Genomic DNA, 27,609 nt, shown 5'->3' on the forward strand with positions numbered 1-27,609 from the left:
AGGTTGGGTGGTTAAGCCCCTGGCAATGTTTCACCTCTCTCAAGATGTTGTATATGCGTCAGACAGAGATAAGCCATGCAATCAATTGTTTATCGGAAATAGGTATTATCATTTTTGTTTATGAGAAGGTAAGATTAAATTGAAGTATTTCATTGTTATCATTATTTTACTTTCATATAAATGAATATTGAATATAAATAATTATCTAATCTTGAGAAATTGTCACAGATAAGCAATCGGAAGGAAAAGAAATCCGAAGCCCTGATTGATTGTGTGACAGCTGGAACCTTAATTGATACAGTGGTATTGGAAGCCCTAACTGAATCCATGGTATCAAAAGCCCTAGTTGAATCCGTGGTTGCGGAAGCCCTAAATTGAATTTGTCGTCGCGAAAAACCCTAGATAAGATCCGTGGTCACGGAAGCCCTAAATTGAATCTGTGGTCGCGGAAGCCCTAAGTGGTAAAGCGGTATCAGAAGCCCTAAATAAACCGAAGAAGCATACTTATATGATCTTCAGTGTCAATTTTTCGAGGTATGTGATTTCAATTTTCTGAAATAATTTCATTAAAAGGTATTTCAAGTATTTAGTTAAGAAATTTTTATTTAACTGACTTTAACGGTAAATCTTCTTCATATGAACCTGAATGATGTAACTGCCTTCTTATGAAATCGAAGTTATAACTGTATTTTATGCTTATGTTAGATGTTAAATTAGACCTAGAAAATCTGGATGTTACACACCTCTGGCTCTTCCACCACGTTCCCTCCATGGAGGCATTTTTGTTTTTTTGCTGAAACCCTAAACCACAGTTCTCGTGCAAACTACTTTACATGTTAATGTTGTAGCTTCAGTCTGATCGAATTGATCTAGAGTTAATCCCCAATGGTTATTGGTTAGACATTATTGCATTTGATTAATCATCAATTAGACACAAACACACACACACACACAGAGACATATTGTTGTTAATAATGTCTAATGGAAATTAACTTACCATAACCAATATTGATTAACATAGAGACATGTCTCTTCTACTCCTATATATATGCATTCGGATCTGCACTTGGAAAACACAGACCACGACATTAGGGAGTGCCATTACACTTGCAGCGATCCTATAACCTCAACATGGTATCAGAGCTAGGCTGCAAATGTAACAAATGATAGAAAAGGAAGAAGTTATTCAAATAAGAAATCACTACATACCTTTGTGATTCTCGCATGACAACAATAGTCAAGAATTGATGAATGATATGGAGTAACAAAGATTAAAAGACAACATATAACCAACAATGTGTAAGATACAATGTTTTTTTTCAGCCACATCGGGGTAAGAGGAGATGACATGAAGTATGGGGAAGATATATTTTACGTTTAATTTTGGCAGCGCTTAAGGAACATATCGCAGCCAAGGGGGTATTGACCACCTTGGCGAGAGGGCATAGACCACACGATAAGGCAAGAAGACTGGAAGAACATGTTAGTTAAATCACAAGGAAGACAGTATCAAAGACACAAGTATGGATATTTGGACGAACACTCAACATAAAATTTGAAGAATGACGGGGAACAATATCATACATCAATGATATTGAGTGAGATCACATTACCTTGGAAACGGTATAATTAATGTGAGTTTCTACCAATGATAGAACAATATTCAGGCACCCCTGCATTTATCTAGCATATCAAAGAGATAATATTAAAAAAAGGATATTTAGGTTATAATTATATCGGAAGTCTATTAGTGCAGATAATAATAAAGAGTGAGCCTCTGCCTCGTTTAGAAACGATATATTTCTCTAGCATACTTTGATTATTTGCAATACAATATTAAGATTGCAGAAGACCATGGGAGGATGGTGGCCTCATAAGAGCGATGATTTAGCAAAGTCTTGTGGTGGTAAAGATGGAAGCACCTAATACGAACAGTACAAAGTGGGAATCGCAAACAAGAATAGCAAGAGCCATATAGATTTCAGAGGGAAAATATTGACAACATGGATACATGCATAATAAAATTAATAAAAATTACGGAGATTGGCAATCTACAAGACATTTGATTAGCATTCAAAGAAGAACAACTAATGAATAGAGACGTTATGTATGACAATTGGGAATGCGACTTATCATATTCAGGCATGGGAATTGGCCCACGAGATGTAATTCTGGTGATTGCTTAAGCCGCTTCTTTTTGAGCTCATTCTATCTTCGCTATCTGCTGTGAGAAACAAGCTACTGTTGTTGGTTCATCTAAGAGTTGAGTCATCAAGGATTTTGTTCAAGACTAATTGGAAGATCAATGAGAGTAGATATAATATATTTGTGCATAATACATCTGTGTTTGATGTTCGTCACATCACTCGTCTGAACTGAGTCCTCCTTGATCAGGCATTAATCATTCATTCTGGGCGTAAGTATTTTTTTTTGGGCACAAGGACTGCTGGATGACAGCAGCTTAATTCTCTGAGCATATCGGAGTTTTCCCTTTGGTGTTTGGATTAGAAGTGGCATAAGCTATGTATTGATGCATTGATAAAGATTTTTTTTTTCAGTGCAGCTCTTGGAGTCTTAGTTTGGATGCCTATTCTCATATCATGGCCCTTATTTCTGGAGCAATACCTTGTATGTGTCGCTTGTTATAGGATAACATGGCCTTGGCCGACTTGAGATGGCTACTCAATTATTGGAGGCAATGTCAATTTGCATTTCCAAACAACAATATCATTTTGAGTTTGATCTAATCCCCTTTCCATTCACCACAATACATTTGGTTGCCAATATTCTGATTTTGTTTTTCTGATATCTCTTCAACAGCTCATCATTTGTTCTCTTTTATCTGACTCTGGTTGCTAAGCTACACCTTTAGGGATTGATTTGTATTGGTGCATTCATTGCATCAAAGGCATGAGTTACTGCTGTATTATTTAGATGTTCAAGATTTACACTTATCAGAGGTTGAAGCATGTGGGTGGGTGTGATGTGGTGACTACAATGACATCATTATAAACAAGTGGAGGTATTTTGTACTATGCTGAAGGAAGTGAAATTAATCTGCCAGAATAGAACTATGTTGAACAAAGAAAATTGTTGCCTACTTAAGTGTGGGAATTTTATGAGAGTTATGGGTCACCTTTGTGATTACTCTGCTTCTGAACATGTGTGTGGAGTCGCTTCTACTTCAATATAGATTCTTCAAATTTGGAAGGCTAATTCTTTCATTGTATTTGGTACGTAATTCATTACTAAGAGCGTAATTCATTACTAAGAGCAAATAATTTATATTTGCAAATACTTTGGACTGATTGGTTATTTGAGTTTGGAGTCTTTTGACGGTTGCTTCAAATATAGAAGTTGATATTAATTCATGCATGATTGTCTTTCATTGGACTTAATAGTGATCTATAAAATGGAATAAGTGGGAATTTTACATTGTGGGGAGGGAACAATAACCAATGTTCCATTCCCATTATTTGACAAATGCTTATATGGAGGCATTTTCTGTCTTGGCGGATATGGACCATTAAAGCAACTTGTATCAAGGATGCACAAATAAATATTCATTAGCTTTGAATATTACATATTTCTACTCATTGTATTCTCTCTCTTAATTGTATATGTACTATAAGAGTTATTTTCCTTGATCTTTTCCTTAATGCGTAGGGATGTTCTTGCAAGAAAAGAAGGCTGGATAAAGTGAAGCTCTTGAAACGAATATCTTTAATGATTAAGATTATGAGTATCCTTCTATATCAAGGAGTATGATACTTCATCAAAGGCAACCTTGTATGAGGTCAGCAGGTTGATATTAGTCTTACAGGGAGTCTGACATTCCATCATAAGCAACCTTGGATGGAAAAAGTCAACAAATTAAGAGGGATAAGATCAAGGTGAAAGTCCTTGTAATGCATTCTTCTCTTTGAGAGAGAAGTTTGAGGTAAAAGCCTTTGTTCCGCCCTCTAGGAGCAGTTATGGTGGACCCACCTTTTGACATGGTTCATGGTGGATATCATGTGAGTTACCCGTTTGCATGTGGATAATGTCATGAAAGGTGATGATCTTTCATTGATGTGTTTGTGAGATCGCTATTGTAAAGTGACGATCTTAACAATGACTTAACCTATTATCATGATGGACTGCATTAAGTGGTTGTCCCTCAATGTGTCGAAGATCTTGATAATGAATGGATCATGACAGACTACATTAAGTTTGATGTCCTGGAATGTGTCGGAGATCATGATACTTATCATGATGGACTTCATTAAATTGTTGTCCTGGAATATGTCGGAGATCATGATACTACATTTGTTCTTCTTGAGTTCTTGATCAATTGTCATGATAGACAACAATGTCTTAGATTTTGCTAGAGATAATGATAACTAACGTATCACGATAGACTACATTAAGTTGATGTCCCAGAGTGTGTTGGAGCATAATACTTGTCATAATGGAGACTACCTTGTTATCCTTGAGATCAAGGTTGTTATCTGATAGACTACATTCAGTATTGTCCCAGAGTGTGCCAAAAATCAGATAACTCATATTTTTCTAGGATATGACATTCTTGTTGATAGGCATGTTGGTGTTGATGCTAGTTCTCACATCACAAGAATGTGAAATTGATAAGATTGCTCAGAATCAAATCAGCATTTTGTGAGATGGTTGTGTTGTTTAAATCCCCTCTCACTAAGAGGGAGTGTTGATGAGATAACATTAGTTGGATTATATCTGATTTGACGGATATATGTATATATCCTTAAATATGTCATTCCAAGAATATCATATTGAGATGATATCTTCTATATGCTTGAGAGCATAATGTGTTCTATAACAAGCCTCTCTAACCAAGAGGGAGTGTTAATTTTGTACCTTCAATCGGATTGAATTGATCTAGAGTTAATTCCCAATGGTTATTGGTTAGACTAGACATTATTGCATTTTGATTAATCATCAATTAGACGTGTGTGTGTGTGTGTGTGTGTATGATGTAGGAAGGTACAAGAATTTCTGTACAACATGTGAAATAAACTCAACTTAAACACAACCAATACTCCCTACTTAGAAATGCATAGGAAGCTACACACAAATTAATGAAGACATGGAGAGTACAAGGCCAAATGCAACATATTTGTAAATGTATTTATTTCACTTCACATTTAAAGAAACCACAACATGCCCGATTGTGAGGCCTTCCAGGTTGCAGTCTTATACAAAAAACAAGAATTATGCAATCTCAGAGCCCTAGCTCGCATCTTCTATCTTCTTTTCTCTAGGAATGCTTTTCCATTACTACTTTCCTACATCTATCCAAGCTTCTTTTATAGCTAGCTGAGTCACAAGTAGGCTAGTCAAGCATTTAATTACAATATAGGTCCATACTTTGAAGAGTAAACCAAGATCCGTACAAATGACAATATGAAACAATGCACACTTAAAGGTTTGTCAACACTTGTGTTAGGAGTCGGCTCCTAACTGCACAAGACGCCACATAATCAATGAAAACCATGCCAATCAGAACAAACGCTACATAGGATGAAAACAACAGGGAAAACAAGACCGCAAAGAATGACATAGAGCTTGAGAAATATAGAACATAAGAATTTGTGCACTTAAGATAAGGATCTAGGATAGGTCTTGGACATGATGACAACTGCGCATAACATGAAAACAAAGCAGCAACGACTACCACACGAACAACAGACTGGTATAGAAAACAAGAAGTATTTTTGGTTGATGCAAGATTGCTCAAAGACCCATGATACTTCTGCATCACTGTATATTGTTAATAATGTCTAATGGAAATTAACTTACCATAACTAATATTGATTAACATAGAGACATGTCTGTTGATGTGAGTTTTTGTACCACTACATAACATATTAGTAATTGAATATTTGATATGGAGCATCAAACACACAATTCCTCTCTTGAAAAGTTAATGCTCATGGGATATGAGAATAACTCCAATGTTCCTTACATTTGTGGATACTCACTCAATTTATTGATGTGATTTGCTGGTAATCACGTAGGTGGCCTTATGCTATTCATTCAAGGATGACTTGGGTTTTGGTGAGATGGTGATGATTTTGTATGAGTGCCAGGGGATGTTGATGGTGACAGTGATGGTGGAGGATGTAGCACCAGATAATGTTGATTGCGCGAGGCAATAATGCTTCTAATGACTTCTACCTTCCTAACTTTCTTAGAGTGAAATTCGACTACTCAACTACTTGCTATTCTCCTCCTCCTATGAATGAAAGATTAGCAAATGGACGGGGATCGAATCTAATGAAAGCTAACCAGTGGCTCCACCTCCATAGATGTAATGATTCAAAGGAAAAGAGAACTAGTTTACCACACAAGGCTCCCTAACCAGCAGCTAAGATGCTAGTGGCCTTGTTGTAGATCCCTATCAAACATTCACTAACATCACCATACAATTAGCCATCTACTTCTACTCTAACAACATGAAATGAAATCCTACTTTAATTTGAGAGATGAGAAGAACCATGCAATACACCAAAATGATCATGTATATTGGCCATGCAAGCCACAATAATGAATAGAGAACAATTTTGATAGTATTTTGGCAACAATTCTCCAACATAACTCTCTCACAAATGAGAGCAAAATGGCCTTATATAGAGGCCAAAATTACAATCAACGGTAGAGATCAAAAACAAAATCAACAATCTAGATTGGATCTTAGAAACCCTAATTTGCCACCCCTTAGGCCAATAAGAAGACGCCACCTCGTCGATGGACCAATGAAAAAAGTGGAAAAGTGGCAACCAATGAGAAGACACCAAAATGGTGGCCAATCAGAATTAGACACTTGTCCTATCTTAGAAGAAAGAGAAATTGTCACTTGGGCTTACATCAAATGATCTTCTAATATAAATCTCCCTTTTTCTTTCATTCTTTTAGCTAAGGCAATGAACCTAGCTAGCCTTTCGTTGACTTCTTCCATGGGAGGACAAGGTGTGTGCTTTATCTTGAGCTCCGCCGATTTCATCACGCTGTTTGCTGCTTGTAGTGTCTTCTCATGATCCTTCTCATACTCTTTTGCAAATCCAATAAAAGCATTTAGGGAGGAAAGGGTGTTTAGATGTTTCTTCTTGATAGCAACCTTTCCTAACTCATCCAATCTTGATCCAAGTCTTGCCTCATTGACGTTCTCCTCTTCTTCGATGTCTTCAAAATCAAGTGCCACCCCAACGTTGCTCATCATGGTTAAAATGGAAGTGTTAACGCTTGGGCTGTGCTGTGCAACTGCCTTTTGTATCTCTTTTTTGCCAAGGGGGATTGTCCTTCCTTTAGACTGTCCTTTATCTGTGGCATATTTACTATACCGACATTGGTATTGGTTACTTGCTTCATTTTTGAGAAGATAGTTGTTTTGGGCATCATATCCTCTTTGTCTTTCTTAGTGTTTGTTCTCTTATGATTCTTGCTTGCACGAGCATCCTCCATCTCGTTGCCCTATTACAGGATGGTAAAGTGGTGGACAATGTGATGGACTCAAATTTTTCATGTTGGAAACCTGAAAGAAGTATGGTCATAGATATCAAAGATTTCCAGAACACTATACGTAGAGATTTTCATTTGTGCAAAATGAGTGGGGTGCTTAAATACTTGAGCTTCATTTTCTGTCGATTTTCATTAAGGAGGGATCAGAATCATAAGTTTTGTGATGACACAACAAGATGTCAATACATATTGCAAATAAGGGAAGGATAGTTTTTGTTGTTTCAGTATTTGATGGAGAAAACCATGTTTCAATTACAGAAGAATGAACCTGGCAATGCTGCATCCTATAGAGCTAAATATAATATAAATAAAATTTCTTCAGCATTACAAAATCAAAGAAACATGGAGAAGATATAGGTACTATTGCACCTGCTAAAGATGCATTGAATTTCCAGAAGTAGAGATCTGCATTGAATCGGTTTCTTGGAGGTTTGAGTCAAAAAAGATGTAGCAAATGATTATTCTTCAAGAATCAACACAGCTAATAAGAGTGGGAGGCAACGACAATTCAAGGGCCATATTCAGCAGTAGTGTTTCAATGCATCCTGAAGGTTTCTTGAGTTTTGTCCGTGGTGGAATTCTCGTAGATGAAATGGGTCTACGAAAAGCAGCTGAACTACTTGCTTGCATTTTAGCATACCCTAAAAAATCTACTCAATCAAATATGATTTCCAAAGGGAGACTGACAGAAAGAAATGAATGTGTATTCCCTTGAAAAGGCCAAAACTAGAACGTGTTGAATGTGTTTGTGGGGCTGTTACTGAAAGTTACAAGTATACTGGCTTTTGGATTCAGTGTGATGTATGCTTGGCAACATGGAGGCTGTGTTGGAATTAGAGACAATTATCAAGCAAGTGGTAATATGAGGGATGGGAAACTTGTAAATTTTACACATGCATTTTGGAGCTTTATAAGTAGCTCTAGAGATACGAGTTCAAGAAGGAAAAAAGCTTCAGTAGTGAACGACGTTGTTGATGTCACAAAGATTAAAGAGAAGTTTATATGTAAGACCTGTGCAGAATTGTTTCAAATTGTAGGTAGTAAAGTGGTTTCAGGTGCAACTCTTATTGTTTGTCCCGCACCAATATTGCAACAATGGCAGATAGAGACTTACCATCATCCAAAGGGGGATTTTTAAAGGTTCTAGTGTACAAAGGTTTTAGAAATCTCTCAACTCATTCTCCATTTGAAGCAAAGTATTTGGTACTGAAGATTGAATTTTTCTCATTTATGCTTTCTTAACATGAGCAGATCCTATCTGAAAGGAAGGTGAAGCATTTATTAATTATTTTGGAAACGGAATTAATAGGCAGCAAGTTAGTTAAAATGCAATCATTGGCATGGATGTCGTTACATCCCTGGAAGGTGATATCATTATTAGAAGATGCCCAACAATCAAGGAATGTACATGCTTTCAGGCGGAGATGTCTAGAGACAAGCGAAGACTGGAATTTTGTAGGTTTTTTAGAGGATTGTGTACATGTCATGAAGCCTCCCGCGTTCGCTTTTCACCAACCCGTATGTTGTAACATTGTCTGGTTATTGATGTTTAGTGTTTCGTTTTTGTAGGGTTGAGTTCGTGGGGAATATAGGAGCTTTTCTGCAGCAGTAACATTCAAACGAATTATATTCTTCATCCCGCGTCCAGGAGTTATTGTGATTCGCAAGAGGAAGAATGAATATAACCAGCAAGCGTGCGGAAGGATAGATAAACGTCGTCGGGAGTATGAGAAGAAGCGATATTTTGCCTAATAAAACTGTTCGCCGGAATCATGAAGACCACTGCTTACAGATATCATCATGGCTGCCCATGCACAGGATCTTGATCAAACTAGTTGGCATGGCAAATGATTTTCCTTTTGAAGGATATATGTGGAAGTAATTGGGGCATCAGAGTTTCGAATAGTTTAGTTTCTTTAGCAAAACATTGAACAAAGCAACTCATCGATGGTTAATTAATCACAACCATATTTCAGTTTTTTGTTAAGTTGTGATTAGGTATGATGAAAAGGTGCGATGTTTGATTTGAGCAACTGATACCTTTTCAAATATTTATAAATATAAGATGTAAAAGGGACAGAGGATATTATTGAGATTGTTTCCATTTTGAAATCTGTAAAACTTCTTATCAATGTTGTTTGAATCTTTTTGTTTGAGAGAGAGGCTGGAGATTTGAACAAAGCAAAGGGGAGTTCGATTTTTTCAGTATTGTTTCCAAAAATTGTATGGATTCAGTTGTGTTGGATTGAGCATCAAGATTTTGAGTGTCTGCATCACGATTTGTCCAACAATAAATCAGTAAGAAATTTTATTTTGTCTTAGAGTTGAATCATACATAACTCATCCTTTATAGTTGAGGTGTTCATTTGTTTTTAATCTATTAATTTGATAAGTACATTAAAATTGTTCGTTGCTGTTCAGATTTGATCAATGCAAATAGTGTAGGATATCATCTTGTTCTCATTATTTGTATCTATTATGCTTGTGTGATGTTTAAATCATAATAGACTGATTTGAATACATTAAGTCGTGACAATTTGTGGCATCAAATTAACTAGATTATTAATAAATATCATGCCAATAATATTGTAAGGTTGTATGTAAGAAATGTATGTTTGACTCTATCGCCCAATTAGAATTCAGCATTGATCATAAATCTGCTCATAAATTTTGAACCCAATGCTAGCATTGCTCTATTCTTTTCCTTTGGCAAGCTGATTTCATTTAGTAATTTATCTATTTTCATTTCAGCGACATATAACATCTTAAATAAAGTAATTGAAGTTTGAAGATAAATAATCCAGAACGTTTCCTTGATGCTTGCCAATTGAGGAGTTAATTTGATTTCTGTAATCCTATAAATTATCTTGGAATTGAGTTTTGCTATCCAAGATTTAGATAAATAGGCCTTGGTCGAGTGGAACCAAAAGCGAAGAGGATTGAAGTCAATCCTATCAAGTTGGCCAAAATCAGTTAGACACCCAGCATCGAGCAGGCAAGGCTCGTAGGTTTCTAACCGGTGATTTTGATAACCAACGCAATGAATGCAAGAAGAATCAAGGGAGACAATATCTAGACAAGAATGAAAGAGAGAAATCAACTTAAGGACCCCTTTCAACTCTATATGATTTGAAGTTACCATTTACCAATAGTTGGGTTTTTTTTTGGATTTTTACTTGTATCATGTTTACTGTACCGACATTGGTATTAGTTATTCACCTCATTTTCGAGAAGAAAGTTGTTTTGGGCATCATATCCTCTTTGTCTTTCTTAGTGTTTGTTCTCTTAGGATTCTTGCTTGCATTAACATCTACCATCTTGTCAACCCATTATGGGATGGTGAAGTGGTGGATGATGAATGCGAGAAGAACCAAGGGAGACAATGTTTAGACAAGAACGAAAGAGAGAAATCTGCTTAAGGACCCCTTTCAACTCTAAATGATTTGAAATTACCTTTACCAATAGCTGGATCTTCTTTTGGAATTTAGGATCAGATTTGAGAATTTCAAATCCCTTGCAAATCTTGAGGCCCTAGCTGAAAAAATCAGAATTTTGTGCTTTTGGAATTGTCTACCATTTGCCCCAAAAAATCAGACCTTATCACTTGTATTCTTCACCAACAAAATTGTCCAATCTCTAGGAGAAAATCGCAGCCCCTTTTGAAAATCAGAATTTTGTCTTCCACAAATTTCGGCTCCCACAAAATTCGGCTCCCTCAAAATTCGGCTCCCACAAAATTCACCTCTCACAGAATTCGACAAGCAAGAAGAGTGCAGACCTGCCCTCACTCATGAAAAATTGCCAAACATAGAGATCTCTGCTATGAAGAAATTTGCCAACAATAATGCCAATCTGCCCTAGCTGGAAAAATCACCCAAAGAAGATGCCAATCTGCCTTAGGAAAATCGCTCAAGGAAGAGAAAATTTGCTCCTAGCCAAAAATCGCTTAAAGAGGAGAAAATTTGCCCTTTTAAAATCGCTTAAAGGAGAAGACATCTGCTCCAACTCAAAAATCACCTAAGCACCAAAAAGGAGTGAGGAATGAGGAAATGAGAGGAAAAAATTTCCTCTTATACCCAACTTGCCTCTCCTTCCTAGCTGGCTGATTGGGACCTTGGGAACAAAAAAAAATTAATTAGAACACAAGACATGGTCTCCAATTAAATGCTTAGCCCAAAATTAACTTTGCCAAGATGAAATTTACTTTTTTAAATTGCCAATTAGACCAAGATTGCAAAAAAAAAAGTAAATAATGCCTTGGAGATGCTAAATGATGATTTAGTAATTAATATATCATTGGCTAGCCAAAATCCATTTTTCAATATTAAATTACGAATTTCATTAAAGGCTTAAAAAATTTTCAAGACAATTTTAATCCATTAAAGCCACTTTTTTGCAATTTAATTCAAATCGATTTTTAGTTTTTTGACAAAAAATAAAAATCATATCTAGAGTCTAAAATCGATTTTGCAATTTGATTTCATCTTCACAAAAGAAAATTTTTTCACCAAAGAAATTCAAGATTTTCCAAAAACTCAAGTTTAACAAAATTTCACTTTTTTGAAAATGATCTAAATTTATACAATTACATCCAAATTTTCAAAAGAAATCGTCTAAGTACAAAATTTTCAATTTTACCCTGCCAAGTGTGGTTGTTTGAAATTTGTTTGGCCTAAGGATGAAATTGGTTGTTCTGGAAAATCAAGTTTGGAACCAGGTGAAAATAAATCTAACCCCCTCCCCTCTGGCCTAAAGGCGTCCAAGACTTGAAATTTAAAAAAAAAATGAATTTTTTTTGGACAACTCAAAAAATTTGCCAAGGTGATTAAAAAAAGGGGGGTCCCCAAAATTTTTTTTTGGGGCGATGGTGTGAAAATGTCACAACAATGTCTCTTCTACTCCTATATATATTGATTCAGATCTGCACTTGCAAAACACATACCGCAACATTAGGCAATGCCATTACACTTGTAGCAATCCTATAACCTCAACATTATAGTCGACAATATATCTACACGTGTTGGAACTCCTGCTTTGATACCACTTGATGAAGGGTACTCCTCTTAATACTACAAACACATAGCATAAATTGAGAAGCGATAATAATTTGCAAGAACAGAGAATGGGCTTCTTATTATCTCCAAAAGTATGGAATTACAGATTTTAGAAATACAATATACAAAGCCACATGGGTGTTTTCCTTACAATATTCTGGAAGACAGAGCCACAAACAACCACCCAAAACTATCCTAGACAACCCTACAAGGCTTCCTTAAATAAACAATTTTCCACCACCTAGGAAGGTTCTAGAATTTATTCCTAACCTTTGAGGTTGACCACCCTGTTAGTGAACAGATTGTCCTTCGAAGAAATGTGTGCAAATCTGACCCTGAATGCCCAAGTGAAAGGACAAATCAACACCAACAGTTGGACAGGCTATCATGGGATTGATAACCTTCCTCTAAATTTTATCAGGTACAGCTCCCCGTATGAGATATTCAATGAATCAAATGTGAATGCTTTTACTGGAAATCATAAAAGGATATCAAACATCTACCCGTAAATACAACGTAGATGCAAAAACCTATACTATTGCGTGAAAAGAAAGTAAGGAACATCAGATGACACAAAGTTCATTTGTTGAACACTGCATTGTGTAATGAAAACGAAAATATGTTTTCCATCTTCTTGAGGGAATTAAAATCAAAGCTTTGAAGGATGACATAATAAAGAAACAATGATATCAGATTGTAATTTCAGAGAAAACTGAAAATGACTCAAAGTTCGTAATTAGTGAAAGGAAAAATACATTATAATCAAAGTTTAATGTGTTTAACCTCCAGTCTCCCTTCTCTAACTGTAAAAGACCACAAAGACTCTTTTACACATTACAATCTAACCATTATTCAAAGAAAACATAAACTTTTTCCACAATATTACATCAAACACTAAAATTTTATCTTCATCTCAGACACACAGTTCTGAAAAGAAAGAAAATCTGCCCATGCTCTGTCTCTCCCAGTCTCTCAAGAAAATGAAACAATTTTGCAAAATCTCCTCCCCTCCTGGAACACACAGTTTGCAGTTTGGAAGAAGGAAGAATGGAACCCCCTCTCTGCTGCTGCTACTTTATTTATTTTCTCCTATTGTCGGTTCTTGTTCTGTTTGGGTAACTGATTCTTGAAAGAAGACTTCTTTTTATCTTCCCAGGGCATTGGATCAGTTATCTTTCTTATGACTCGGCATCATCTTTAAACTTTTGCCAGCTTTATTATTTCAGTGGCCTCTCAACTTTATAATACCCTGCTATGTTAAACAACATTTCCAGATTTCCCTTTAGTTGCATTTAATTATTTAGTTAAACACTTTGTGAGCTCATCTATGGTATATGCATGGACAGGTGGCATTTTTCTTTATGCAACATCTTCAGGCTCAAATAATAACCACCATATGTTGTTATTTGCCAACAACACACCTCTTCTGACAGATGTCAAAGATAGACATAAAAGCTTGTAATGTTAAATATTGTCTATTTCTCTTAACTTACACCTGTCGAATGACTCTTCAGATCTTGATTAATAAATCCCATTGAATAGCCTCTTTAACTAGTGAATTTACGTCTCAAGATCTATAATTAGGAAACATAACACTCTTTGAATTCTTATGCATGAGCTGTCAAGGTGGCATTTGTTGGTGATGAGGCTCTGTCATAATTTTGTGACTGTGATTGATAGTTTTGATAGTGATCTACTCAGTCAACTATAACTCGTGAACCAAGAACAGTTTCAAAGATTGCTCCGGTCAGATCGTGCATAACTTGCCTCTAAGCAACATACCCAAAATTGAGCCAAATCCAAAGGTTCAATTGGAAGTTATGCCCCCCGCATTGAGACCCAATTTGGTTGTTTGCATTCTGTAATTGTTATTTCTGAGTCGATAGAAGTGCAAACAGTGATGTATATCTCATGATTTCGGACACATCTTGGAAATTGCTCCAGTCAGAAGTTAGAAAACTAGGATTGCAAACACATATCCAAAATTGAGCTTGATCCAACAGTTGAATTGTGAGATATGACCCCTGAAATATAATTGTTTTTCTGTCATCAGAGAATCTGAGATTTCTTCTGCTTGTATATGTTTATTCCACTTTAAGATGGATGAATTCTAATGTAAACTCATCGAATGTCACTTGAGATTGGTTTGGCCTTCTAAATACTTTGGTTTCTCAATTCCCAATTCCCATAATCCATTATAATTCTAAGCTTTGCCTTGAAAGGATCTTCCTCAGTCTCTAGCTTGAATTTCCTAAATAAGCTATCTTGTGAACCTTGGATTTGAAACTTTTGATGATATGTATATGATTCATTGAAAATTTTATTCATAGAACTCATAGCCTGAGTTTTACTCACAACTTTAGTAACCCCATGATCAAGATGTGTGCTTGCAACTCTGTCAATACACCTTCGAGTGAGTTCTGTTCCAGATTAAACCATCATTACTGATATCACCATTAATGGATTGACATTCCTTGTGATATTGAATCTGTACATAAGACTTGAACTTTGAATTTTTGACCTCCGAACCACTGGGCTTGACCTTCATCTTGACCTATACCTCTGCACTTTCTTGAAAATGTTGAGCTGACTGAATTATGAACAGAGAATGGATTTGGGTATTAAGTTGAACACAATTTTTGAATCATTCTGAATTAACAAATGTGCATTTTCGAACCCATTTGAACTGGCGAACCACTTTGAACTACTTGGAACCTCTTTGAACCTCAGTTCGAAGTGCTTCAAGACACTGCACTTTCCAAATCTGATTTGAACCTTTGAACCACTTTGAACCACTTTGAACCTTAGTTCAAAGCACTTCACAGAGGTTCAACACCTGGAAATGAAAGTTTAAAACTATGACCATATCGGGTACTAACACACCCCTAAATTATTTTCTTTTTCATATTTATTACATTAGACTTGACTCAAAGCAATATCAAATTATAATATCAAGTAGCCCAACGTCCGGAGGCCATAACTTCTTCCTAGTAGACTCGATTGACTATTTTAACCAGTTCACAGCTCCTAATCTATAACCAAGCGTCTGTCAACTAGGGTTTGACCTTGGTCGGAGCATCTAAGGCCTTCAAAGTTTTTATACCAATTTTTTTACCGAAAATCCTCAATTACTTCACTTGTACTAATGATATGACAATGAAAACTCAGCTGGCAGGATGATATATCTATAAGATGAACCTCCAAAACATTTTGAACTCTTATGACCAACTTACTAAAAATAGTAAGTTTCCACAAATAGAAACTCTGCACTGAAATGATCCTTATTGTAAAGATAGAAACAAAAATATATTTGGGTGATGTAAGATTGCCCTTACACCCTAGATGCTCTTGCATCAACTCCTTAAAAAACAATTAGAAGATTTTTCTATAACAAAAATGATTGACAACTAAAGACAAAATAGAAAGCTATTAAAATTATATAACTTAAAAAATAGAAAGTTAATAAAAATTGATTGGCTGACCTAAAATAATGTTGCTTACATGACCAGTATAATAAATATCAAAGTCTTACTTTAATACACTCCCTTAATGGTCATTCTGCTTAACTACACTACAAAGACCGCAAGTCATTTGGCCACTATTCCTTCTCTTTAGAACATTTTGCGACATGAATTTTCTTCTGAGATTCGTCTTGGTTAAACTTTTGATCAACCATCTGCTTTATATAGAGCTTATTCATATGACCAAGGACAAATTGAGTGCCTTTAAACTTGACATTGGGTAACCAAACCATCCCTTCTATTATCAAGAGACATGTAAATTGAGATCAACTTTGTTGATAAAAAATTGACCAAAAATTGTGAAACCACAATTTTGCGAAAAATTGTCAAAATAAGCTGATGCAAAACAACTCCATGATTTTGTAGTAAAATCATTAAGCCCTGGATATAATGCTGAAATCACACATGATTTTGTGGAAAAATCGACACTCCCTTTTTTGCAGAAAAATAGAAAAAAATACACATGATTTTCTCAAAAAATGTCATAAGAAAGCAGCAAAAAATCACAATTTTTGGTGGAAAAAATATTGCAAAAACCCTCTGTTGGCAATGGGCCAACGTTTCTCGCTGGATTTGTGACATGGTTTAACCTCTTGTGTCTTCTATAAGTCTAGTGATTGTTTTGGGCATTGACAAGTAGAGCTTTTGGTGCAATGACAATCCTATCTAGTAACAAGTGGTATCAAAGCTTGGTCACATGTTTGAATCCTTGTAGGCTATAGCAAGTAACGCTAGGAGGGAGATTGTTGGCAGTGGGCTAGCATCCCTCGCTGGATTCGTGATATGGCTGAACAACCTCCTTTGTCTTTAATAGGTCTTGTGGTTGTATTGACATTGGCAGGTCAATCTTTTGGTGCAATGAAAACCCTCTCTTGTAACACCCTCCATGGTTTTTTGGAAAAAAATAATGCAATACTTATGATGATTTTTGGGACTAAAATGATGCAAAAACCTGCTATGATTTTTTGGGGAGAATCTTTCAAAGCTCGCTATGAATTTTTTGGAAAATTTGTATAAAATCTTTGAAGATCAGAAAATCTAGCAATAGTTAGTTACAACAACAGAAAACCCTTGCAGATCTAAAAAAAACTTTATTTTTCTAGTGAAAAACAGTAAAGAAATCAGCAAAAACCACAATTTTTTCTAAAATAATCATCAAAAAGATGAAAACCCATGATTTCATTTTATAATTTAAATAAAATGATAAAAATGGCTTCTAAAAATCTCCTAATGAAGTTTTTAAGAAATATCACAAAATTTATTCTATAAAAAAATTCACCAAAAAAGGCCATGGTTTATGTTTTGAAAAATCTGAGCAAAACTTAGAAATTCTTAGGTACTGCCATTTTCTTTTCCAAATGAGATGACAATTGATTGATATTCAATAATAACCAAAGGAGAGGAATACTCCTTACCATAATGGAAACAATTGAGATCTAAAGACAGAAAAGAAACTTAACAGTTTAAGAACATAAAGTTAGTAAAAATTAAGTGATAAAAAATAAAGTTAAATTACCGTTATCCTAAATATTCCTAACTATTACAATATTACTTCAATAATTTTTTCATTCAGAATTTGCACACATACATAGATGTTGTCGGGATGAGATTTGGAGTTCTTCCTAGTGTTGTAGTGTACAGAAACCCTCTTCAGTCTTGCTGGTCTTGGTGGTGAGACCCCCCCTAGTTGTTTTGGCATTTCATTTAGGAAATACATTGAGTTTCATAGAGTTTTTGGTGATTCGAGGTTTCTTAAAGATAAAATCTGCATGAGTTTTTGATAGCTGTTTGGAATCATATTTTGGTAAATCTTCTGTAGTGTTTATGGCATTGCTTTTGGTGTGTTGGTTTAAGGTTTTGCAGCGTTTTTTGGGCTTTTCAAACCTTTTTTTCGAGCTAGCCAGACACCAATCCCATGTTTATGGGTATTGCTTCAAAGGATTTTCCCAAGCTAGGCAACCACTTCCATATGTTATTTTGAATGGTTTCAAGCATTTATAGTTTCTTGGTGAAATTGCTCAATTGCAAGTCATTCTTTATCAAAAGTCACAAGTGTTTTGTTTTGTGCACCATGAAGTGTTTGGGGTGATGATTTCTGCCTTATATGAGCTCAATCAGAAGCTTTGAACAACTGCAGATCCTTTCTAAGGCTGTTCTGGAAAGTTTGTACCAGTTTGGAGATTTTATTGATGTGCCGTCCCTTTGCAGGTTTAGGAAGACAGTTATGTGAAGTGTCCTCAGATTGGCTTTGGGGTTTCATATCTCATTGTAGTGGTTTAAACTGCTGATTGGAAATTGTAGTCTTGTTGGGTGGCCATTGGATGAAGTCAATCCAAAGCTTTGAACTACTGGAGATCCTTTCTAAGGGTGTTTTGGAAAACTTGGACTTAGTTTGGAGATTCTAATGCCGTGCTGTCCCTGTTACAGGTTTAGGAAGATAGCCTGTGCATTTTGAAGTGTGCTCAGATCCGCTTTGGGGATTCATATCTTTCATTGCAGTGGTTTAAAGCAGTGTATTTGTTGTTCAACTTATCGCCATTTTATATGTAATTGCATTTGTTTCTTAATAAGTCAACGAGTTTGACTAAAAAACTACACACTTAAATCCTGATAACAATATCACAATTCTTATTAAGATAAATTTTTATTATACTTCAATATTTTTTATTAAGATATGAATGCAATCATGCTAATATACGGTTTTATTTAATTATTAAATAAAACCATAATATATAGCATGATTGCATTGAATGAAAAATGTGAAAAAGAAAAACTTGGAAGAGAATTTTAATTGCAAGAGGCTGCAAAAAATGGGGACCTGAAAATCTACTTCTAGATGTTGATTTTCATGGATCTGCTGCTAATGTATTAAGTTCTGCCTTCTTAGGTATGTATGTTCCAAAGGCAGCTCTATTTATATTAATAAGCATAAGCCATATGAGTTAATTAATAATTAAAATTATAATAACTATAACCATAGTTATATATATTATTACTATATTAATTTATCTCATATAATAATAAAAACACAGACACACACACACACACACACACACACACATCTCATAGATAATTATATATAGGTATTTCCAACTGAAGCTACCACACATCAACACTCTCTCTTAGCTAGGAAAGATAAACACATGATCATAAATTACCTCAATATAAGAATATCTTTGATTAGAAGATATTCAACATTTTGATATCACATTTGATATCATGAGTATTGGTCTTCCAGAATATCAACATATGATGTTCATTTAATTACTCAAATAGGGTTTTGATATCACATCTGATATCAAGAGTATTGGTCTCCCAGAATATCGACATTTGATATTCACCATATCGACATTCGATATTCACCAAGTACTCAAATAAGATGTGATATCACGAGTATTGGTCTCTTAGAATATCATATGATATTCACCAATTACTCAAAATAAGGTTTGATATCACATTTGATGTCAAGAGTATTGGCTTCCCAGAATATGAATGATATTCACTAAGTACTCAAAAGGTTTTGATATCACATCTGATATCAAGAGTATTGGCCTCCCAGAATATCAATGATATTCACTAAATACTCTTTGAGTAACGACCTTCCAGAATGTTGAGATGCAAGACATTCAACATATACTCAATTTGTTTGATCTCATAATACAAGTTATTGTAAGATTGTCACCTTACAATAACTTCTGCAAATGCAAGAGGCATCATTTGGAAGTTGTCACTTCTTCGTGATGTACACATGGGGTAAGCCCATTAAAGTCACAGTCACGTGGTATATTTATAAATCACAGTCCTCTTGACTACTACAATTTTTTGATCATTGGATAATCCATCTCAACGTGGTTTACTCCCTCTGAATCAATAAGACCGAGATCACCAAAGGTTGACTAATCACATCCTCTATCTTCTCTTTCAAACGGATGTGTCACACTTCCTTTGAACATCAATCTTCTAAGCTTCTCACCAATGATGCTTTTGTTGGAGCGTCAGACTTCGTCTAGATGTGATATCAATCGTCCTTTTCCTACAATAACATTCTTGGAGGAAAAGACCAAGGCAAATAGCTCTTATAGAAATACAAATAAATACTTGTCTACATATCAATATTTAATCTTTCATTCCATTAGACTTTATTGATGCCGAAAATAATCATTTATTACACTAATTAGTTCATTAAAAGAGATTATATGGTCGAGTTAGTCATAGATTATTAATCTCCTCTCATACTAACACACTATTTCCTTTGTGAAATATTCTATAATATCAAATTTTGATAACCATTTACATTAGCCTCTCTACTATTTTCCATAAATGTACATATATATCTATCCATATAAATGAATTAATAAATAATCACAAGCATGAATAAATATGGTCACGCTTCTATTGATTAATATTATTTAGATAATATTGAAATAATATATCATACCTTAATTAGATTGATCAACAACTCCACCAATGTCCACGTAGGTATCCTGGTTTTCATTCCTATCAACAACCCAAGAACAGACCTGACTCACAGAGTCTTTGCAAAATTTTAAATAAAACAAACAACTCACTCTATTGGCATTCTCAATGCCCTTTGCTCTCCTTATGATAGCCGCATCACTGTTCCGATCCAAGACGTCCTCCTAAGACGTGCGTGCATGAATACTCCAGCACAATTCTCACGGCACCATAGTGCCTTCCAATCTCTACAACACCCAATCCTTCACATTGTCGGCATACATGATAGTCTCCAACTCTCAATGGACTTAATATGAAATACTTTTCATTCGGGTCTATCTTTGGACTACAACTGTCTGACTTATGACAGTGTCATAGTCATGTGTTACTGCACATTCTTCTCCTCACCGTGCCTTTTCCTGTAGCAAACAGTCTCAACATGGTGGACTGTACATACAAAGGGACACTAAGTCTGATCACCACCATTGACACATGAATTAATGGCGCAGACCATACCTATATGGATAACTCCGCATTGACTGATGTTCCATCTCTCAAAACCATTGCCCTTGCTGTGTGCACTCCATCCTCTGTCACGAATCCCTCAAGGACATATGTATAACCGCTGGCGTTGCCAAATACCTTGATAAACACCCTGTTGTTCCTCCTCCAACCACAATATATTCATACATTCTCGCAGCCGCCTTTTCACCAACTGCTGTCATAAACAAATATGGATGTTTTGATTACATCTCTACCATACCTGATCACCCTTTCTCAGATATAGTCATTTTCTTCTATTACATCGACTCTTTAATTTGTAGCTCTGACATAATATTATTCATTCTAAACATTTATGAAATGTAACTTCTGATGCAACAAGAGATGGTCTTCAAACTTATTTATCTCTCCAAGAGTATTTAGATATCACAGAATTGACCCTTTATCACTTATTGAACTTAACAGGGTGTAATCGAACCTGCTGTGATATCATGTTGAATTTCATGGATCTGCTGCCAATGTATTAAGCACTGCCTTCTTAGGTATACGTGTTCCAAAGGCAGCTCTCCTTATATTAATAAGCATAAGCCATGAATAGACATGTTCCTTTAAGACACATCTATTAGGTAATTAATAATTAAAATTATAATAAATAACCATAGTTTTATGTATTATTATTATATTAATTTATCTCATATAATAATAAACACACACACACACACACACACATATATATATATATCTCATAGATAATTATGTATAGGTTTATCCAACTGAAGCTATCACACATCAACATTAGATACCACCACTATGTGCATATTTAAAGTGGTCTTGAACATTTAGTGAAAACATATTTAGGCCCCAGTTTTTCAATGGATTCTATGAGGATATTTGCAGTAAAACTTGCATCTTTTGTTTGCCCCTCACTGTCTTAGAAAAACATCACTTCTTTAGGGCACACTAATATAACATTGATCAATGGTCTATTGTTACAATCTTTCCATCTATGAAAATGATGGATAAGCTTGTTTTGGGCTATGAAGTTTTTTGATCACTCTCATGATGTCTCTACTGAAGCTTTCTCCTTCACCAATAAGGTATCCTGCCAATAAAGTGATCTAACAATGTTGATAGGAAGCTGATTGACATAAATGGAATGATCATACTCTGATTTGTTGCCTCTCTGATTTCATTTTTGAAGGCCTTGCCCAATGGGCATCTTTTCTGTAAAACCGAAAGATTGGCATGAAAGAATGCGGGCCAGTTGGTTGTGTGAAGCCACTAGGAGGTTTCTGCAAGCTTTTCTTGGCAAGAGGATGCGCAAGAACCTTTGACATATTACGTTGTCATGTCGCCATCCTCTTTTTCTTTATCACGAGCCAATATTAGATCCTTCGGCAACCTTTTTTATTTGGACCTGGTCCTTTCATTAAAAAATCTGAGCTCGTATACTCTTTCTGACAATAGTTATATTGCCAAAGAAAACTCACTCCACTAGTGTATGTCACCAAAGAGGCGACACTGCATCAAATTTAAAGTGACTTGCTTCATTTGAAGCAACCAAAGTAGAACTTCCAGCCATTTCGTATGATTGTAAAATGAAAAATGTTAAAAATTAACAACGCTAGAATTGAAAAATAACAGCATTATAACCCTTTATAATGCAAAAGTTAAAAAAAGAAAAAAAAAAAAGGGGAAAAAAAGCAAAAAAAAAAGTTTAAAAAAATTCAGGAAAATACAAAGTTCAAAAAAACTCATTAAAAATATTTTGAACAAATTTGGAAAATCAGGAAAAAATATTGGGAACCTGAAAAATAAATGAAAGATATTTTAATCTTTGACGGTTGGATCTTCCTTGTACACCTATTCTTAACCATTTTGTGTACATTTTACTCCTTTGTACGTTTAATAAAAATAAAGCAACCTTCAAAACCCAACAAATATAGTTTGGAGGGAAAAAATGGTTTTATTGGTGCTTTGTGTTTGTGAAAAAACTTCCGAACACCAATTTGAATTTGAAGAAGTCAAGGGTGAATTGCATCTTTGAGGGGCATGAAGGAATAATCAAAATGCTTCATTTTTGTTTGGAAGACAATTTTTTTTGGCATCTTTGGTCATGGGTATGCTTGTCTGCACCTGGGTATGTCAAGGGCTTGCCCAGGGTACTGCTCGGGCGTCCAAGCAGTACCTTGGGTAAATATGGGGTCGTACTAGCACCAGACTGTTTCCCAGACCACACTGGGACTTGAACTAGTGGTTATGAAGGACCTGGTAACAGAAAATATAGTGTAATGAGGTACCTATTGTACCTATTGTAATTTAGAGGAAGTAAAGTTTTCTTGCGATTGTAGCTACAAAAGAAGTCATCTGACTTCTAGATCTTTTTATTTCTCTCTCTGTTCATTTAAAACCATTTAAAAGATTTTTTTTTGTGTAGAGTTAGTTTGGTAAATGTGATATTTGGGGTAGCAAACTAGTCTTAAAGTTTAATACTTCCCTTATGTATGGACCACTTCCCTTGATCATTTATTGCATGATTGCGTGTGTGCCTATATTTGTCTGACCGAAAGCTGATCTGGATTTTGCAGGCCATTCGTACAGGTTGGGTCCATCCCACCATCAATCTTGAAAATCCAGAGAAGGATGTGGTGAGTTGTTTTTTAGTATTTTAGTTTATAATAGGTTGTAGTATAAGATGCTGATTTTTTGATTAATATAACTGACAATTATTTTCAAATTACTGACTTTAGGATATGAACGTTATTGTTGGCCCAAAAAAGGAGAGGTTGACCATTAAGGTCGCTTTATCCAATTCTTTTGGCTTTGGAGGTCACAATTCCTCTGTTCTTTTTGCTCCTTATGAAGAATGAAATGAGAATTAGCGAAGTCACCCTTCTGCCAATGATTTATTATGCTATGCCCAAGGTTGAAATTGTTTGAACTTGAGCTTAAATTGCAATTTAATTCTTCAATGGAGATGAGTCTGCAGTGGCTAAAGTATTATGAACGTCATCTCCTCGTAGCATTGATGGGGAGCTTATATCCTTCTGAAAAAATGTGTTCTGAATATATATATATATATATATATATATATATATATATATATCTATATATCTTGCGTCAGAGCATAATTACAGATGTTTGAAATGCCATGGGACAAGTTTGAAAAGAAATGGGTTATAGATGGTCAGTGTATTATGAAAAGGAGAAACACTACATTACTTGCGATTCATATTGTTCATTGTTATAGCTATTCAATATGATAGATCATCTCTACATATTCTTCACTAAAGATAAAATTCTATCCTTTTAAAAATTCTTGAAAGCTATATTTAAATGTTATTCTATTAATGAATGTTTTAGGTGAAATTCATGGCATTGGCGATGAAAATGATAGATATACCACTTGCTAAGATAGCCATGTGGGAAAACTTGGGCGAAATGTGGCCTCATAATAATTTATTTTATGATTTCAAGCTATATATGCTTATGAATGATTTTGAGAGAGCAATCAAAATTTTGTTGCATTGGACTCTTCTTATACGGGGTATACAAGTAATCTCGGCTTAAAGCATTGGCTGCAAGCAAAAGCCTACAAGTCACTAGAATGTTGGATATGTCGGTTATTGTTAATATATTTAATATTTTGTTTAGTCTTCTGCGTTTTCTTCTTCATCATTTAGCTCTTATAATTGGAAATACTAGCATTTGCAATGTTTTGTGCTGATAAGAAAATGTTGTTATTACTTACGGACACAATACGGATTGAGATGTACACAGCATTCTTACCATTTTTCATTTTTCCAGAGTGAGGCCACCTTTCTGGCAAAAGATATTATTCCAGGACCGATTCTTTTCCCAGCGCCAGACTACATTTTCCAGGACTGAACATTACGAAGACTATTTTGTGCATATAAAACAATGCTGAATGGACAGCAATATCACAGAGAGATAAAGAGGGGTTGGTAACAGCATTCGACATTTCATAAATTTTAAAAAGATGATACAGGCCATAAATTTGACTGTGTTGGATAAATACAAACTTTGAATAGGTGTAATGAAACCACAACGCATTTATAAAATATATGATACCCTGTGTCATACATACAAATGAAGTGATAGTTTGAAGTGGACATTGTAAAGTTGGGGTCGAGGCACGTTTTCCATATTTTATTGCCCATTTCACCTCAAATTGGAGAGCTTTCGTGTAGTTGGGTGGCGACAAGTATGTTGTTGCTTCTGACTGGGGTGTTGCTGGCTATATGAGATTCCCAATTGTTTTTCCTTCCCATGCATTGGACACGTATTTAATTCAATTGGCATTAATGGCGTGAGAAATTTGTGCCCAGTGTGAGGTCCGCTTGTATTCTCTAGCCTTGTTATCCTTCAATTTGTTTAAATAAAATGTGTGATAATTGTTCTGCGAGTCCTGGGAAATGGAGAGCTGTTTGCAGTAAATCCATCACGTTGAGAGCGGATTTGAGGGCAAATTGTTGGCATTGGAAAAGGAAGCTCAAATTCCGCAGCACGTTGATTCCGTCTGGATTGTCAGGTGACTAGGCCACGATTTTTTCCATTCAACCGGATGGAAAACCTGTGATTAGAGTACATGGCAAGTTTGCATGCTGACATTTTGAAGAAATTTGGAGGGAGATTGGACTCTTACCTGTGATTATGTCTATTTTTTCTGGTGCGAGACAACAATTCTGGGACTAAATTTGTTTCTAAACATGAACTGTTTCCAACGCAATACGACTTTTCTGGCATTTTTGGTGCTTGAAAGTCCACAGAGATATGAATAAGCTATTGGCTAATTATTTTATAGCGTCTACTAGGATTTGAACCTGGGGCTTAAACTATGGAAGACCCAATTATTTTACTATTTGAGCTTTTTTTGTTTGACATCCTTGTATATATAAATATTTAGAGTCAGCTAGGTAAAGTCTTCATATACCACTGCAAATGTTGGATATATATACAGGCATGTGGCACTGCACTATCTCTTTCCCATTTCATTGTATTTGCAAATATAAAATCAAAATTCACGATTATAGTTGCTTAAAGGTTTGTGGGTGAATTTGGTGGTATAGATATCTCTGATTCCTGGTTACTGAACTTCATCCCTCCAAAAAACCTTAGCAATTGTTTGAAGGTTGTATTGCATTGTCATCAAGAAAATGGATCTCATAGTTCTTTTCGAGGTCATATGTTGGTTATTTGTAGTCTTGTTTGCAACCAGTTGTTATCTTGTTAGCAACCATAGAGGGAAGCTAAAATGCCCAAACTAGAAGTGAAATCTTGAATTGGTTTGGTGGCTAAGCCATGCAAGGACATATTCCGAAGCTGACATTAAAGATAACAGTATGAAAATTGATTGATCAGAAGTTTGATCACTAGGTTATTCTGATAAGAGAAAAGCTGTCCAAGATTATAAGAGCATTGCTGCAGGACAAGTCAGTGTTGAAACAGACTTATCTGAACATGGACAGCAGTTACGATGTTACACTGTGGAAAGGTGTCAAGATTAGGAGAGCGTCTCAGTGTAGGTATTGGCAACTATCAATACACAACATCAGAATATGCAAAAATTGGCTGCAGCTGAATATGAGTGTTGAGTGTTCCATTCATTCTCATGAGAGATGGGTTATGTGAACCACTAATGAAATATGGGTCAATGAGTCTGACTCAGAAAACTACACAGTTAAATCCTGATAGTAATATCATACTATGAAATCTGTTGTATTGCATCTCCTAACAGCATTGGGGATGTTAGCAATCAAAGGCATTGACAAAATAGTCTGAAATGAAACTCATAAAACTACTCCTCGACGCTGAAACAGGTAAAAGATCCAATACCATTGATTTAACTTCTGAAGCACAAACAAAAGTTTCAATTTAGTCACTGTAATAAATTCAGTGTGAAGCCCAAATAAAAGTTTCAATTTGGTCAGTGTATTAAACTCAGTGAGAATCGAAGTATAACCGCAATAAACAATATCATCTCTTTTGAGGTTTGGAAATCTTTCTAAAAAAAGATGAGGAAGCAGCTTAACTTTTGTAAAAATAAAGTAGTTTTTCTATATCTGTAAAATAAACTAGTTATTTATAGTCTGTAAGTATTAGTGGATATCAATACACATGCATTATCTTTGAGATTGTACAGATCTAAACGATGTAAGAATACAAAGCAGCTTAAGTCAGGGCTGTGTTCAAGTCGAGAATCTTGATTATAAGAGGCATATGTGATTTATGTATTGTTAGATAACACCTAAACAATATTAGAATACAAAGCAGCTTAAATCAGGTCTGAGTTAAAATTGGGAATGTAGAAAATAAGAGGCATGCATGATTTATCTATTGTCAGATAACACAACGGGAGATGAATAGATTTTGAACTGGAGGTTTATTAAGGAATGTGTTGATATGAAGGTATTGGACTTGTGTCTAGATGGAAAAACTCCATATGGCCCAGGCAACTTTCCTTTAGACCAAAGTTGTTAAGGAAGTTTCTCTATATGGCTCGTGACGGATATTGCAAAATTACT

General features: G+C 35.2%; 1 protein-coding gene across 2 annotated transcripts in view; it reads left to right on the forward strand.

Moving 5' to 3' along the window:
• LOC149559817 (3-oxoacyl-[acyl-carrier-protein] synthase II, chloroplastic-like) overlaps nt 1-26,115 on the forward strand; it is a 96,747-nt gene extending 70,632 nt beyond the window's left edge. The window contains exons 13-14 of one of the 2 annotated variants that reach the window (XM_089824310.1): nt 23,653-23,712; nt 24,872-26,115. In XM_089824310.1, coding sequence (XP_089680436.1) covers nt 23,653-23,712; nt 24,872-24,952 — 141 coding nt within the window. In that variant the 3' untranslated portion in view covers nt 24,953-26,115. Of the gene's footprint in view, nt 1-23,652; nt 23,713-23,814; nt 24,582-24,871 lie in introns of those variants that run through there. The other variant, XM_089824309.1, reaches the window with a different exon arrangement.
• The last annotated feature ends 1,494 nt before the right edge of the window (nt 26,116-27,609 follow it).

The sequence above is a fragment of the Cupressus sempervirens genome, chromosome 4 (genome assembly GCF_028749045.1).
Source record: "Cupressus sempervirens isolate cs-2001-9-10 chromosome 4, ASM2874904v1, whole genome shotgun sequence".
In the NCBI taxonomy this organism is placed as follows: Eukaryota; Viridiplantae; Streptophyta; class Pinopsida; order Cupressales; family Cupressaceae; genus Cupressus; species Cupressus sempervirens.